The sequence below is a fragment of the Vulpes lagopus genome, chromosome 2 (genome assembly GCF_018345385.1).
Source record: "Vulpes lagopus strain Blue_001 chromosome 2, ASM1834538v1, whole genome shotgun sequence".
Taxonomy (NCBI): domain Eukaryota; kingdom Metazoa; phylum Chordata; class Mammalia; order Carnivora; family Canidae; genus Vulpes; species Vulpes lagopus.
In genome coordinates, this window is record NC_054825.1 from 168,390,867 (window position 1) to 168,407,054 (window position 16,188).

The window sequence follows — 16,188 nt, forward strand, 5'->3', positions numbered from 1 at the left end:
TACATAAACCACATCTTCTTTATCCATTCATCTTTCGATGGACACCGAGGCTCCTTCCACAGTTTGGCTATTGTGGACATTGCTGGTAGAAACATCGGGGTGCAGGTGTCCCGGCGTTTCATTCTGCAAGAAATTTTAAGGCGGACTCCTAAAATTCCACTTTAAGAAGAAGTCCAGTGGAACAATCCACAAAAACAAGGACTGAATAGATATCATGATGACACTAAACTCAAATCTGTCAACAGTAACTCTGAACATGAACGGGCTTAATGACCCCATAAAAGGCGCAGGGTTTCAGACTGGATAAAAGAGCAAGACCCATCTATTTGCTGTGTACAAGAGACTCATTTTAGACAGAAGGACACCTACAGCCTGAAAATAAAAGGTTGGAGAACCATTTACCATTCAAATGGTCCTCAAAAGAAAGCAGGGGTAGCCATCCTTATATCAGATAAACTAAAATTTACCCCGAAGACTGTAGTGAGAGATGAAGAGGGACATTATATCATACTTAAAGGATCTATCCGACAAGAGGACTTAACAATCAATATATATGCCCCGAAGGTGGGAGCTGCCAAATATATCAATCAATTAATAACCAAAGTTAAGATATACTTAGATAATAATACACTTATACTTGGTGACTTCAATCTAGCGCTTTCCACACTCGATAGGTCTTCTCTATACAACATCTCCAAAGAAAGGAGAGCTTTAAATGATACACTGGACCAGATGGATTTCACAGATATCTACAGAACTTTCCATCCAAACTCAACTGAATACACATTCTTCTCAAGTGCACATGGAACTTTCTCCAGAATAGACCACATATTGCATCACAAATCGGGTCTGAACCGATACCAAAAGATTGGGATCGTCCCCTGCACATTTTCAGACCATAATGCCTTGAAATTAGAACTATATCACAACAAGAAGTTTGGAAGGACCTCAAACACATGGACGTTTAGGACCATGCTGCTAAAAGATGAAAGGGTCAACCAGGAAATTAAGGAAGAATTAAAAAGATTCATGGAAACTAATGAGAATGAAGATACAACTGCTCAAAATCTTTGGGATGCAGCAAAAGCTGTGTTGAGGGGGGAATACATCGCAATACAAGCATCCATTCAAAAACTGGAAAGAACTCAAATACAAAAGCTAACCTTACACACAAAGGAGCTAGAGAAAAAACAGCAAATAGATCCTACACCCAGCAGAAGAAGAGAGTTCATAAAGATTCGAGCAGAACTCAATGAAATCGAGACCAGAAGAACTGTGGAAAAGATCAACAAAACCAGGAATTGGTTCTTTGAAAGAATTGGTAAGATAGATAAACTATTAGCGAGCCTTATTAAAAAGAAGAGAGAGAAGACTCAAATTAATAAAATCATGAATGAGAAAGGAGAGATCACTACCAACACCAAGGAAATACAAACGATCTTAAAAACATATTATGACAGCTCTACGCCAATAAATTAGGGAATCTAGAAGAAATGGATGTATTTCTGGAAAGTCACAAACTCCCAAAACTGGAATAGGAAGAAATAAAAATCCTGAACAGGCCAATAACCAGGGAGGAAATTGAAGCAGTCATCAAAAACCTCCCAAGACACAAAAGTCCAGGGCCTGATGGCTTCCAAGGGGAATTCTATCAAACATTTATTTTTTTTTAATCAAACGTTTAAAGAAGAAATCATACCTATTCTACTAAAGCTGTTTGGAAAGATAGAAAGAGATGGAGTACTTCCAAATTTGTTCTATGAGGCCAGCATCACCTTAATTCCAAAAACAGACAAAGACCCCACCAAAAAGGAGAATTACAGACCAATATCCCTGATGAACATGGATGCAAAAATTCTCAACAAGATACTAGCCAATAGGATCCAACACTACATTAAGAAAATTACTCACCATGACCAAGTAGGATGTATCCCCGGGACACAAGGCTGGTTCAACACACGTAAAACAATCAATGTGATTCATCATATCAGCAAGAGAAAAACCAAGAACCATATGATCCTCTCATTAGATGCAGAGAAAGCATTTGACAAAATACAGCATCCATTTCTGATCAAAACTCTTCAGAGTGTAGGGATAGAGGGAACATTCCTCAACATCTTAAAAGCCATCTACGAAAAGCCCACAGCAAATATCATTCTCAATGGGGAAGCAATGGGAGCCTTTCCCTGAGATCAGGAACAAGACAGGGATGTCCACTCTCACCACTGCTATTCAACATAGTACTGGAAGTCCTCGCCTCAGCAATCAGACAACAAAAAGACATTAAAGGCATTCAGATTGGCAAAGAAGAAGTCAAACTCTCCCTCTTCGCCGATGACGTGAAACTCTACATAGAAAACCCAAAAGCTTCCACCCCTAGATTGCTAGAACTCATACAGCAATTTGGTAGCGTGGCAGGATATAAAATCAATGCCCAGAAATCAATGGCATTTTTATACACTAACAATGAGACTGAAGAAAGAGAAATGATGGAGTCAATCCCATTTACAATTGCACCCAAAAGCATAAGATACCTAGGAATAAACCAAACCAAAGAGGTAAAGGATCTATACCCTAAAAACTATAGAACACTTCTGAAAGAAATTGAGGAAGACACAAAGAGGTGGAAAAAAATTCCATGCTCATGGATTGGCAGAATTAATATTGTGAAAATGTCAATGTTACCCAGGCCAATTTATACATTTAATGCAATCCCTATCAAAATACCATGGACTTTCTTCAGAGAGTTAGAACAAATTATTCAGATTTGTGTGGAATCAGAAAAGACTCCGAATAGCCAGGGAAATTTTAAAAAAGAAAGCCCTATCTGGGGGCATCACAATGCCAGATTTCAGGCTGCACTGCAAAGCTGTGGTCATCAAGACAGTGTGGTACTGGCACAAAAACAGACACATAGATCAATGGAACAGAATAGAGAACCCAGAAGTGGACCCTCAACTTTATGGTCAACTAATATTCGATAAAGGAGGAAAGACTATCCACTGGAAGAAAGACAGTCTCTTCAATAAATGGTGCTGGGAAAATTGGACATCCACATGCAGAAGAATGAAACTAGACCACTCTCTTTCACCATACACAAAGATAAACTCAAAATGGATGAAAGATGTAAATGTGAGACAAGATTCCATCAAAATCCTAGAGGAGAACACAGGCAACACCCTTTTTGAACTCGGCCACAGTAACTTCTTGCAAGATACATCCACGAAAGCAAAAGAAACAAAAGCAAAAATGAACTATTGGGACTTCATCAAGATAAGAAGCTTTTGCACAGCAAAGGATACAGTCAACAAAACTAAAAGACAACCTACAGAATGGGAGAAGATATTTGCAAATGACATGTCAGATAAAGGGCTAGTTTCCAAGATCTATAAAGAACTTGTCAAACTCAACACCAAAGAAACAAACAATCCAATCATGAAATGGACAAAAGACATGAACAGAAATCTCACAGAGGAAGACATAGACATGGCAAACACGCACATGAGAAAATGCTCTGCATCACTTGCCATCAGGGAAATACAAATCAAAACCACAATGAGATTCCACCTCACACCAGTGAGAATGGGGAAAATAAACAAGGCAGGAAACCACAAATGTTGGAGAGGTTGCGGTGAAAAGGGAACCCTCTTACACTGTTGGTGGGAATGTGTACTGGTGCAGCCACTCTGGAAAACTGTGTAGAGGTTCCTCAAAGAGTTGAAAATAGATCTGCCCTACGACCCAGCAATTTCACTGTTGGGGATTTACCTCAAAGATACAGATGCAATGAAACGCCGGGACAGCTGCACCCCAATGTTTCTAGCAGCAATGTCCACAATAGCCAAAATGTGGAAGGAGCCTCGGTGTCCATCGAAAGATGAATGGATAAAGAAGATGTAGTTTATGTATACAATGGAATATTCCTCAGCCATTAGAAACGACAAATACCCACCATTTGCTTCAACGTGGATGGAACTGGAAGGTATTATGCTGAGTGAAGTAAGTCAATCAGAGAAGGACAAACAGTGTATGTTCTCATTTATTTGGGGAATAGAAATAATAGTGAAAGGGAATATAAAGGTAGGGAAAAGTAGTGTGTGGGAAATATCAGGAAGGGAGACAGAACATAAAGACTCCTAATTCTGGGAAACGAACTAGGGGTGGTGGAAGGGGAGGAGGGCGGGGTGTGGGTTGAATGGGTGACGGGCACTGAGGGGGTCACTTGACGGGATGAGCACTGGGTGTTATTCTTTATGTTGGTAAATTGAACACCAATGAAAAATAAATTTATTATAAAAATTTTTTTAAAGATTTTATTTATTTATTCATGAGACACACAGAGATAGAGAGAGGCAGAGACACAGACAGAGGGAGAAGCAGGCTCCATGCAGGAAGCCTGATGTGGGACTTGATCCCGGGACTCCAGGATCACGTCCTGGGCCGAAGTCAGGCACTAAACCGCTGAGCCACCCAGGGATTACGGGAATAGTATTTAAAGTACAAGTTTTTTTTTTTTTTTTTTTTTTTTACTCTTTATGGAGTTTCCTTTATTTCATTTTGGATTCTACAGTACTACATTCATCAATTCATGTGATTTTACTCTTTTAATGTTACCAGTACAATACCACAGCTTTACTGCTTAGTCCACTATTTGTCTCTTTGCTCATGACTATACGATTGTCCAAGTACATTCCTTAAATATTTCTATAATGGCCAGTCGCATATGCTAGGCCTCATCTGTAGACTGAAATATTGAACCATTAATCTGTGGCCTGAGAAGAGAATGCATGCCATTCATTTGGAGGATGCATTATCACCTGCGCATGGCTAGTCTCAGTTCAATTATTTCTTTTTTTTTTTTTTATTGGTGTTCAATTTGCCAACATATGGAATAACACCAGTGCTCATCCCATCATGTGTCCCCCTCAGTGCCTGTCACCCAGTCACCCCACCCCCCCACCTCCCTTTCTACCACCCCTTGTTCATTTCCCAGAGTTAGGAGTCTCTCATGTCTCTTTCCGATATTTCCCACACTTCGACCGAGCTCCCAAAAGGGCTGCAGCGTGCACTGGCTGTACCCGGGAGCAGCTCAGAGGCGGCTGGGGCAGAGGCTCTGTGGAGGGAACTGCGCAGCCGTCAGCGCGATCCCAGCAGCACAGGCCCGGGAGCCCAGGGTGCCCAGGGACACAGCCCAGGATCCAGTGCTCCCCGTGGGACAGGCAAAGACCCGGTAGGGCACAGGGCAGTAAGGACACTCCTGCCGCCAGCGGCCCCGAGCTGTGCAGAACCTCAGCTCCGGCCCCGGAGCATCCAGGCCCCTGCAGACTCAGAGCTCCTATAGGTACTGCAGGAGCTGACTCCAGGGCTGGAGAGAAGTCCGCCGACACAGTGGTTGTTCCTCCTGGGGCCTCACAGGATAAACAACCCCCACTGAGCCATGCACCAGGCAGGAGGCTGAGCAGCTACCCCAAGTGCTCACTCACACCTGAGAATCAGCACAGCAGGCCCCTCACCCAAAAGACCAACTAGACGGACAGGGAAAAAACAAGTTATTGACCAAGCAGCACTGGAAAGTTCCAGGGGAAGTCAAGGGATTTAAGTATATATAGAATCAGAGGATACTCCCCCTTGTTTTTTCTTTTGTTTGCTTCCCCCTGCTTTTTTTTTCTTCTCTTCTCTTCTCTTCTCTTCTCTTCTCTTCTCTTCTCTTCTCTTCTCTTCTCTTCTCTTCTCTTTTTTTTTTCTTTTTCTTTTCTTCTTTCTCTTCTCTCTTTTTGTCCTTTTCCGAATACAACTTGTTTTTGGCCACTTTCCACTGAGCAAAATGACTAGAAGGAAAAACTCACCTCAAAACAAAGAATCAGAAACAGTCCTCACTCTCACAGAGTTACAAAATTTGGATTACAATTCAATGTCAGAAAGCCAATTCAGAAGCACAATTATAAAGCTACTGGTGGCTCTAGAAAAAAGCATAAAGGGGAAAGGATAAAGTACAAAATTTTAAAAATACAAAACTGGAGGACAGGACAGTTCTTCCATTTTCCCCCTTGTCCACCAGAGAGCGGCAGAGCTCCCTTCACAGCCTGGTCCCCAGAAGGCCTGACCCTCCCAGCCTCACCCAGTCCCCACCTCCTGGCTCCCAGGCTCTCCCAACTGCATTCCCTCACCCGCTGCGGTCCATCTGATTCTGCTCGCTGAGACTGATCCCTCTGTGGGCAGCTCGTCCCTCCACATCCTCTGACCTCGCAGGCATGAAGGTCGACTCACACATCCCACCCCAGCAAATGGTCACTTTCCCAGGACTGCTCCATGTGGCCCTCATCAGCTGAGACCCCTTCCATGCTCCAGACGCATCACACACGTTCCCTTCGTGGCCCTTCTCTCGATTATAATTGACTCATTGGTGCCGAGATCCTGAGTGCCTGTGGCCCTGTTACAGGGTGAACTCCACTAGTCCAGCACCCAATTCTGACCTGTTGTCTGTGCAGTTCCCAGGACCCAGCCCAGGGCCTGAAACGTCACAGATGCCCCATAAATAAACTTTAAATGCAAGAGGGATACCACACAATGGAAGCAGGCCCCCCATCCCGAGGTGATAATTGGACTCAGAGTCTATTCCCTGTAGACACGGGGCACTGGAATCTGGATGGGAGGAGGCGAGCAGGTGCCCAAGGCAGTCCCTTCAAGGCTCTGGGGCCTCTACCCCTCTAGCTTCATGAGGGAGGACAGGGGCCTCCTACAGTTAGAGGCCAACACCCATCCATTCCAGAACACTGACACCCCTTCCCATTTCCATCTTGTGAATGACTTCTCTCCCCAGAGGGCCTGGGTGGGCAACCTGTGCCCTCTCTCTTCTCTCAGAGATCTGACCTGGCACAAATTCTGGATCACACCCCATGTGGACACACCACCAGGGGAGGTCAGAGCCCGACACTGACTACAAAGACGACAGGTGGAGAATCCTCATCCTGAGGGTCCCTGGTCTGTGGGGACACCTGCTATGTCTCCCTGAAGGTTTCTCAGCAGCCCAAGGAGTCCTGGGGAACCAGGGAATGTTCCCAGGCAGGTGGAACAGGAGAACTGAGGATCTGCCTTTGTTTTCAAGGGGCTGAGGGTCTCCTCCCCTTTCCAGAGGCAGCCTTGGATTTGCTCAGCTGAGTCTCTGGGTGGAGTCACTCCAGCTCCTGGGTCCTGTGGGAGATTGAGAGCAGAGCACAGACAGGGACACAAAGGACATGGAGGCAGTGCCCCCACCCCTTAGGTTGTGATGGGGGAGACAGGGCATTGTGTTCAGCCTCCCAGACAGCTATGGTTTTTCCAAAGTCTCAAGAAACCTCTACTGGCTCATTCATTGAAATCTCAAGGAAAGACAGATCCTCCTGTGAAGCACATCCCTGAGTGGATAATTCTCCTGACACAGGATCAGGAATCTTCTGGAGAGTGCCTGTCTTCTCCCTGGAGTCACCTGCCCTGGGGTGGACTCAGGCAGTCTATGACTCACAGGGACCAGGACCCGGGCTGACCAGTCCCTCACCTCTGCCCAGGGCTCAGGGCCCACTCACCTCCTTTGGAGCCTGGTCAGCATCCCGGGTGTAACGCCAGCATCGCCTCCAGAGGACAACATAGTGACGTGTAGACAACAACTAGGAAAACAAACCCTGAAACTGACTTGGGCTAAAGGGGAGAAGGAGGAGCATGATTTCCATCCCTTTCTCCAACAGACCCTCTGGTCCCTCCCTCATATCTGCTCTCTCTGTCTAGAGCCCTAGGAACACCCCCAATCTGTCAGAGGTCCCTATGTAGCTCTCCATTGCCTGCCTGGCTCCACCCAAGGCGGAAGCAGAGTAACCACAGGCGGGTTCCCCAGGCAGATGACAGACGCTACACAGGATGTCAAGGAGCACATAGACAGTCTCTGGACCACAGTTCAGCTAACAGACCCTAAGAGGGAGGGTCTCCTCAAAACATTTTCTGGAATCTAGGGAGCCTCAACCACCCAATTTACCACCATCATTTTCTCTTCCCAGACATGCAGGGATCCCCCCTCCCATCTGGGAGCTGAGCTTCTCAGACACCTGGTCCTGAGTCTCTGCTTCCCTGGAAGCAGAGGTCAAGCTAGTGACACCCAGGGATGACACTGAGTCCCTCACCAGGAATCACGCGGCCTGCCACTTTCTCACCCCCAGTCTTCTCGGTGACCTTGCTGCCAGAAGGAAATTCATCCTCCCCAGAGCTGATGAGATCACTGGGGAGACCATGCCCAGCTGGGCGTCTCTGTTACCAAGAGAAAAGATCCCCTGGATTTGTGTGTGGTGCCCACAGACTCAAGGCCAGGACACAGCACAGGCCAATGAGGGAAGGGACAAGGGTCACCCTCTCAGGGAACCGGGTCCCCCTCAGCCCGGCTCTTCAAAGCCTGCTCCCCCGGACCAGGAGGATCCGCGTCCCCTGGGAGCTGGTTAGATGCAGGCTCCGGGGTCCACACCACACCTGCGGAGTCAGATCTGCTTTTCCACAGGATCTGCGGACCCTCCCTCCGTGGGCAAAGAGCAGAGGCGGCCCCAGCGCCACGTCCCGGGGTCTCAGCCTGGCTGCGCATCTGCTAAAGCCGCCTGTGCAGGGGTCACCTGGGCCTCCGCAGGCTTGATGACCTTCCCAGGTGATCCCCAGGCCCGGTGGGGGTGACGTCCCGGGACATGCGCTCTGGAGGCGGCCCCAGGCTCCCGCTCTGCAGGGGGAAGCCCCAGGGCCAGGAGGGAGGGCTGTGGGGGTGCGGACCCTGCACCTCGCCCCCGAGCTGCGGGGCGCGCCCCGGACCCGACGCCCCGGGCTCGTGCTCGTGCCGAGCAGGCCGGGTGCGCGCTCGCGTCTGCCGGGAAATCCCAGCGGAAGACCGAGAGGCCTCAGCAGCTGCGGGGACCCTCGGGGATGGGAACCCGGGACCTGCCGTCGGGGGGGGGCCGGCGAGCCCCCGCCCGGCCCACGTGACCCGGCCCTGCCCCCAGAGGCGGCCCCGCGCGGAGGGGGAAGGACGCGGAGCTGCCGGGCGGGACCGCGGGGCCCGAGCCTCTGCGCGGCGGCAGCTGCTCTCCCCCGGGCCGGACGGAGCGGGCAGCGGGCACCATGGAGCCCCCCTCGGCCTCTCCCCGAGCAGGGCACGGGCCCTGGCGGGAGCTCCTGCTGGCAGGTGAGGGGCCGATCCCCTGGGAGGGGCGGGAGGACGGGGGAGCGGCGGCCTGGGGCCTGGGGGGGACGGGGCTCCGCAGGGGACGGGGCGGCGGGCGGGGCGGGGGAGCCGGCTCAGCGGCGGGACGGCCTCGGGATCTGCAGGTGGGACTCAGGGGCTGTGTCCCAAGGGCCTCCTCACCGGGACTCGGTTTTGCAACCTGACGGAAACCACACCCAGGGACCCCAAACCCTGCCCTTGCCACCACCCTGGGATCCTGACCCATAAGCGCCAGGCTCGGAGGGCCCTGGGGACGCTCAGCCCTGGGTATTTGCAGCCGGGCCACCCCGGGGTACAGCACAGAGCAGACCAGTCCCTGCCCTCCCTGAGCTCACTTCTCTGGGAGGAAGACAGACCCGCAGAGACATCTAGAATGTCGTGTCGGGTAAGGACAAGCCCCCTGAAGGGAACAGAGCAGGGAACTGTCAGGACTAGAAGACAGAGGGTCGGTCCTCAGAGGAGCGGGTCAGGACAGGCTTCTCCCAAGGACCCCTGAGTGTGAGCAGGTATCTGCGGGCAGTCAGAGAGAGAGCCACAGACATCTGAGGGAGAGCGTTCAAAACAGAGGAAAATACCTTCAGAGGCCCGGAATTAGCATAATCATTCCACTGACTTTGACCAGCAGCAGACATACACAGACACCCAGGTATGTGTGCATGTTCACACACCCACACCAAGAAGCTGGGGGATGAGGACCTGCTCCATGCCCAGGGCCCCAGCTCTCCATCCCAACACATAGGTCAGAACACTGATCCGTCCCCTCTCTTGCCTCCTAGTCTCACTCTTAGCCTTCTGGACCCCGCCCACCACTGCCCAAGTCACTGTGGAGTCCGTGCCTCCCAATGCTGCTGAAGGGAAGGACGCTCTTCTGCGGGTCCTCAATCTGCCTGGGGATACAGCAAGCCTTGCCTGGTTCCGAGGGGAAATTGTATCGCCTGCCCATCAAATTCTATTACATGTAATAGACACCAAAGTCACTCTCCCGGGGCCTGCATACAGCGGCAGAGAGACAATATACCCCAACGGATCCCTGCTGTTCCAGAACATCACCCTGAACGATGCCAGATATTATATCCTACAAATCATAAACAGAAAATTTGAAATTGCACTAGTACGTGGACAGCTCCGAGTATTCCGTGAGTAATTCCTCTCACCTCTGGTGTCGGGTGGGGGGGATTCTACTTCACACACACAGGATTCACAGGCCTGCACTGGGCCTCCATGCCTCTCTGCTTTATGTCCCTGTGGTGGTTCAAGCATTTAGTGCAGGACACACAGTGGAAACACATTTCCAAAGATCAGAATTTGACTCCTGGATTCCAGCCCAGCAGACGTTCCCTGCAAAGAGAACAAGCCTGACAGGTGTAACTCAGCAAAGGGAGACACATTCAGTCCAGCCCCTGGAGCTCCTCCCTGTGATCATGACTCTGAGAAAGTCCCTGAGGGGCTCAGTCGTGGCCAGGCCTGAGGGGTCCCTAGGATCCTCACATAGAAGCTCAGGCCAGAAAGCCGCTGCCTAGACCCTGTTTCAAGGCTTCTGACTCCTGTGACCAAGCTAGGGGAGGCTGTGCTAGGTTTGGGTTTTGGCTTCCTGGCAAGGCTGACTGGGAGCAATGATCTCCTGGTGCCTGACTCCTGAGGTTCCTGAGCGGGTCACCTGCCAGGGCTCAGCATCTGGGGAGGGGCACAGCCTGGTCCCTCACCTGAGAGGTGGGGTGGAGAGCAGAGATAGGCAAGGTCCCTGAGACACCGTCTGAGTGCCCTGGAAGACAGGAGACCCCAGAGGAAGGTCAGCACCCCCAAGGAGGAACAGAGGAGAGAAGATTCTCCCACAGGGTCTGTCTGCAGCCGCGGCCCCATCTCCTCCTCCTCCACCCAGGGGGCATCTATGAACCCTGAGACCAGCTGGTAGATCAGTTCTTTCTTCTTAGGGATCCACAGCTCAAGGCCGATTTTCTTGTCTGGAAGTGAGAGCAAATGGAGAATTCATGGTTTTACTCAAGAACTAAATTACCTTCTACAGCAATCAGAGTCAGTGCGGGGAATGCCCAGGCCTCCCCTCAGTGGCCGATCCACAGCTCCTGCATTGGACCTGGACTCACTGTTTCCCTGTGTGTTGGTGTGATCCCATGGGCGTGTAAGGGAAAGGACTCCGCCCTCTCCTCCTGACCATGTACCCTGAACCCGCACAGGGCCCAACATCTCAATTGCTCTTTCATGAAGGAGGAAAGGAATGAGTGAATGATTCACAGATCTTCAGATCTGGACCCTGGCCCTGGCCACACCTGCTCCCTGTCCTTCCAGGGGCTGAGAGCCATGTTCTGTCCTTCTGACCAGCAGCCCCTCAGGCCACTCCCTGAGAAGAGTCTCCTGACGCCCGTGGTGTTGCTTGGCCATGGGAGGATTTGCAGGGCTCCACTGGCCCTGCCCCTCGGTCAGCTGTGGACTCTTCCTGCCTGGAGTTTTTGAAATCACTTGTAACCTCCCCTGCTCACAGCCTGGGACATTTCTGGCTCCCTGCTCTTTCCATGTCATTCATCTTCCTCCTCCTCCTCCTCCTCCTCCTCCTCCTCCTCTTCAGCTGGGACTAGACCTGCTCTGCACAGCTCCCTCTACTCTTAAGCCTTCCCTGGAAACTTCTGCTAAGCCCTGTGGCCAGGCCCACCATCTCAGGCTATTGCCTGGAGGACAGAGAAATCAGAGAAGCAGCCTTTGCCAGTCACCTCCTGTTTCAAAAAGATTTGATTGATTGATTGATTGATGGAGAGGGAGAGGGAGAGAGACAGAGAGAGAGAGAACATGAGCATGGAGCTCAATGCAGGACTCCATCCCTGGACCCTGGGATCATAACCTGAGCCAAAGGCAAACACTTAACCACTAAACAACCTGGATGCCCCCCTTCAGTCAGCCCCTGTCTGTAGTCTGGCCAAACTGTGTCTCCAGGTGTACCAGAGCCGCCCTGCAGTGAGGTCACTGGGAAACGGGAAAGGGAGAGCCCTGACACAGTCCCTCTACTGTGTCCTGACTCTGCAGTCTCCCAGTTCTCTAACACTGTATGACCCCAGCACATTTGATCCAACACTGAGAGAACACTGCATAATGGTGCCCAACTGCAATATAGGTAGATGCCCCCATGACGTCCCTTCATGGCACAGAAGGAGCAGTGCCAAAGTACATATTTATACCCACAGCTAAGAGTACCAGCCTTCTGTGGAAACTGTGACCATACTCTAAAGAGGTTCTCCCTGTAATAGTCAATCCACAGGCAGAAAATAAAAGTCTTATTCAGATTGAGAAACCCTTTCGATTGGAGCTTCTCCAACACTTAAGCTCAGAAAGACTGGCTGGGCCGTTCTCATTTTCTAATAAATCATTTCACAAAAGAGAAATAAATGCCTTCCCTTACTATGTAAAGCTACCATACTAGAGAGAGGGCCTGATGTTTTCAGAAAGCTCAGGAAATGTTCCCAAGAAGCCAGTAGCTATAAAATTCCCCCTAACGTTGAGGAAGCTGCACATGGAGATTTAGAAGGTTCCTGGTGCTGACGCTACAGAGATATCCAGGAAGAGCAGACACGTGACAGAGGGCCAGTGTTAGAGGGACAGCCCTGTCCTGACAGACTGCCACCTGAACACAGACACTCAACCTTGTGCAGGAGGCAGGGCCATCCTCAGGGGCACCTTGACAGAGCTCGCTGGGTCGCCAGGCCACAGGCCCACTCTCATGCTGTCACCTCCTCTGTTTCTCCACAGAGCCAGTGTCCCAACCCCTTCTCACTGCCAGCAACACCACAGTCACAGAAGATGACTCTGTGGTCCTGACCTGCTCCTCAAGTGACACCGGGGTCTCTATCCAGTGGTTCTTCAATGGCCAGATTCTAACGCTCACGGATAGGAAGAAGCTGTCCCAGGACAACAGCACCCTCACCATAGACCCTGTCAGGAAGGAGGATGCCGGGAAATACGAGTGTGAGGTCTCTAATCCGGCCAGTCTCCACAAAAGTGACCCTGTCAGGCTGGATGTGGAAGGTAAATGACACCTTGTCCTGTGTTACATCTCCCTGGGAAGATAGCTCTACCAGTGATGTGCAAATGATAGAAGGCCCAGAGGGCAGGAGAGCAGAATAGAACCAGAGACCATTTCAGTAAACAGAATGGGAGTGTGGTGAGGACCTGAGTCTCCGAATCAAATACACTTAGTTTCTGATCCTAGGTCTGGCTTTTACTGTGTGACCTTATACAAGATCCTTTCTTCCTCGATTACCATTTTTTTACGTGTGGTAAAATATACATAAGTTTTATCATTTTAAGCATTTTAGGTATACAGTTCTGTAGTATATTTGTATTTTTGTGCAACCATCACCACCATCCGTTAAACACTCCTGCCCCTAAGCCCAGTAACCACCACCCTGCCCGCTGTCTCTTATGACTGTGATTATTCGAAGTACCTTGAATAAGTGAAACCATAAGAATATTTGTTTTGTGTGTGTCGGTGTCTGGATTTCTTCACTTAGCATAAGGTCTTCAGGGTTCATCCATGGTGTGGTGCCCATCAGAATTCTGTTCCACTTAAAGACTGAATAATATTCCCTCATGTATGTGTATCACACTTTGTGTATCATTTGTCTGTTTATGAACTTTTGGGTTTTTTCTACCATTTGGCTCTTGTGAATAATGCTGCTAGAAACATGGGCGTACAAGTATCTATTGAAACCCCTGCTCTCAGTACTTTGGAGCAGAGACTCAGAAGTGGAGATGGATGCTGCATCAAATGATAATTCTTTGTTCATTTTTTGATGAACTGCCAAACCATTTCCACATTGATTGCACTGTTTTACAGTCCGAACAGGAGAGGCAGGGAACTTCCAGCTCCACATCCTCACCAACACTTGTTTTCTGTTTTGAATTTTTTTATTTTCATAATAGTCATGCTAATGGACATGAGGTGATATCTTATGATGGTTTTTATCTTCATTTCCCTGATGATGAATGACGTAGAGCATCTTTTCATGTGGCTCTTGGCCATCTGGATGTCTTTTTTGGAGATGTGTCTGTTCAAGTCCTCTACCTATTTCTGATTAGATTTTTTGTTGTTGAGATGTATGTAGTTCTCTATTATGGATACTAAACCCCTGTGGGATATATGAATTGAAATATTTCATTCCACTCTGTGGGTTGTCTTTTTTTGTTGTTGATAGTGTCCTTTGATGTGCAAAAGTTTTTAATTTAAATTGAAACCCAATTTATCTTTTGTTACCTGTGCTTTTACTTTCATATCCAAGAAAATATTGCCAATTTCAAAGTCATGAATCTTCGCACTGTATATTTTCTAAGAGTTTGTATTATTCTAACTCTTACATGTAAGTCTGTGATCTACTTTTAGTTAATTTTTTGTCTTTGGTGTTAAGTAAGGGTTCAGTTCCTTTGCATGCACATATTGATTTCCCAACACCCATTTGCTGGAAAGACTGACTTTTCTCCAATGTGAATGGTCTTGGCACCCCTGTCATAAATGGTTTGACCGTGTATGTAAGGGTTATTTCTGGAATCTCTATGATATTCGTCTATTTGTTTGTCTTCATGCGAGTACTACACTGTTTTGGTTACTGTAGCTTAGCGGTAAGTTTTGAAATCAGGAAAGATGAGTCCTTCACCTTTGTTCTTTCTTAAGATTGTTTTGGATATTTTGAGGTCCCTTGAAATTCCATATGAATTTTAGGATAGATTACTCTATTTCTGCAAAAAAAAAAAAAAAGAGTCTTGGGTTTTGATCAAGATTGTATTGAGTCTGCAGATCACTTTGTGTAGTACAGTCATCCTTACAATATTAAATATTCCAACCATGAACATGGAAAGTCTTTCCATTTATTTAGGTCTTTAAATTCTTTCAGCAATGCTTTGTAGTTTTCAGTGTGTAAGTCTTTCACCTCCTTGGTTCAATTAGTTGCTAAGTATTTTATTCTTCTTGATGCTGTGGTAAATAGAATTTTCGTAATTTACTCCTCAGACTATTCATTGTTAGTGTGTAGAAATACAACTGATTTTTGCATATCAATTTCATATCTTACAACTTTGCTGCATTTATTAGTTAAGACATATTTTATGTGGACCCTTTAGTGTTTTCTGTGTGTGAGTTCATGTCATTTGTGGACAAAGATCATTTTCTTCTAATTTTGGAGGAGGGGCAAGATGGCGGAAGAGTAGGGTCCCCAAATCACCCGTCCCCAACAAATTACCTGGATGACCTTCAAATCATCCTGAAAATCTACGAATTTGGCCTGAGATTTAAAGAGAGAACAGCTGGAATGCTACAGTGAGAAGAATTCGCGCTTCTATCAAGGTAGGAAGACGGGGAAAAAGAAATAAAGAAACAAAAGGCATCCAAGGGGGAGGGGCCCCCCGCGAGGAGCCGGGCGAAGGCCGGGGCCAGTGTCCCCAGGACAGGAGAGCCCCGTCCCGGAGGAGCAGGAGCTGCACCAATCTTCGCGGGCGGAAAGGGGCTCGCAGGGAGTCAGAGCAGGACCCCAGGGAGGGCGGGGATGCCCTCGGGCTCCCTGGGACACTAACAACATTAACAGGCACCTGCTGCAGGCGCAGGAGAGTGCTCCGAGCTCCCTAAGGGCTGCAGCGCGCACGGCGGGACCCGGAGCAGCTCAGAGGGGCTCGGGCGGCGGCTCCGTGGAAGGGGCTGCACGGCCGGGAGCGCGAATCCAACAGTGCAGGCCCCGGAGCACAGGGCCCCGGGACACAGCCCAGGATCCGGCCTCCCCCGGGACAGGCAGAGGCTGGGAGGGCCCAGGACAACGAGGACGCTCCTGCCCGGGGCTGAGCAGATCAGCGGCCCCGCCCCGGAGCCTCCAGGCCCTGCAGACGGAGAGCCGCGGAGTTACTGCGGGAGCTGAATCCAGGTTTCCAGAGCTGCCATAGCCACTGGGGTTGTTCCTCCTGAGGCCTCACGGGGT

General features: G+C 49.2%; 1 protein-coding gene and 1 long non-coding RNA gene across 14 annotated transcripts in view; one reads left to right on the forward strand and one right to left on the reverse strand.

Annotated features, from left to right (window-relative positions):
• LOC121484345 (carcinoembryonic antigen-related cell adhesion molecule 1-like) overlaps positions 1-16,188 on the forward strand; it is a 79,383-nt gene that overhangs the window by 38,838 nt on the left and 24,357 nt on the right. For 10 of the 11 annotated variants that reach the window (XR_005985999.1, XR_005985997.1, XR_005985996.1 and 7 more), the window contains exons 4-5: positions 10,003-10,362; positions 12,980-13,255. Coding sequence is in view for 5 of the 11 variants with exons in the window: in XM_041743490.1 (XP_041599424.1) it covers positions 10,003-10,362; positions 12,980-13,255 (636 nt within the window). In the remaining 6 variants the exon portion in view is untranslated. The remainder of the gene's footprint in view (positions 1-10,002; positions 10,363-12,979; positions 13,256-16,188) is intronic. The other variant, XR_005986000.1, reaches the window with a different exon arrangement.
• LOC121484349 lies at positions 5,893-12,989 on the reverse strand. 3 transcript variants are annotated; one of them, XR_005986003.1, is made up of 5 exons: positions 11,241-12,989; positions 10,930-10,988; positions 10,381-10,564; positions 7,563-7,674; positions 5,893-7,191 (listed from the first exon to the last, which is right to left on the reverse strand). It is a non-coding gene; the product is annotated as an uncharacterized LOC121484349 (long non-coding RNA). The 3 variants fall into 3 exon arrangements; XR_005986002.1 differs by having other exon boundaries at positions 7,563-7,643; positions 11,241-11,772; XR_005986001.1 differs by lacking the exon at positions 10,930-10,988 and having other exon boundaries at positions 7,563-7,643; positions 11,241-11,764.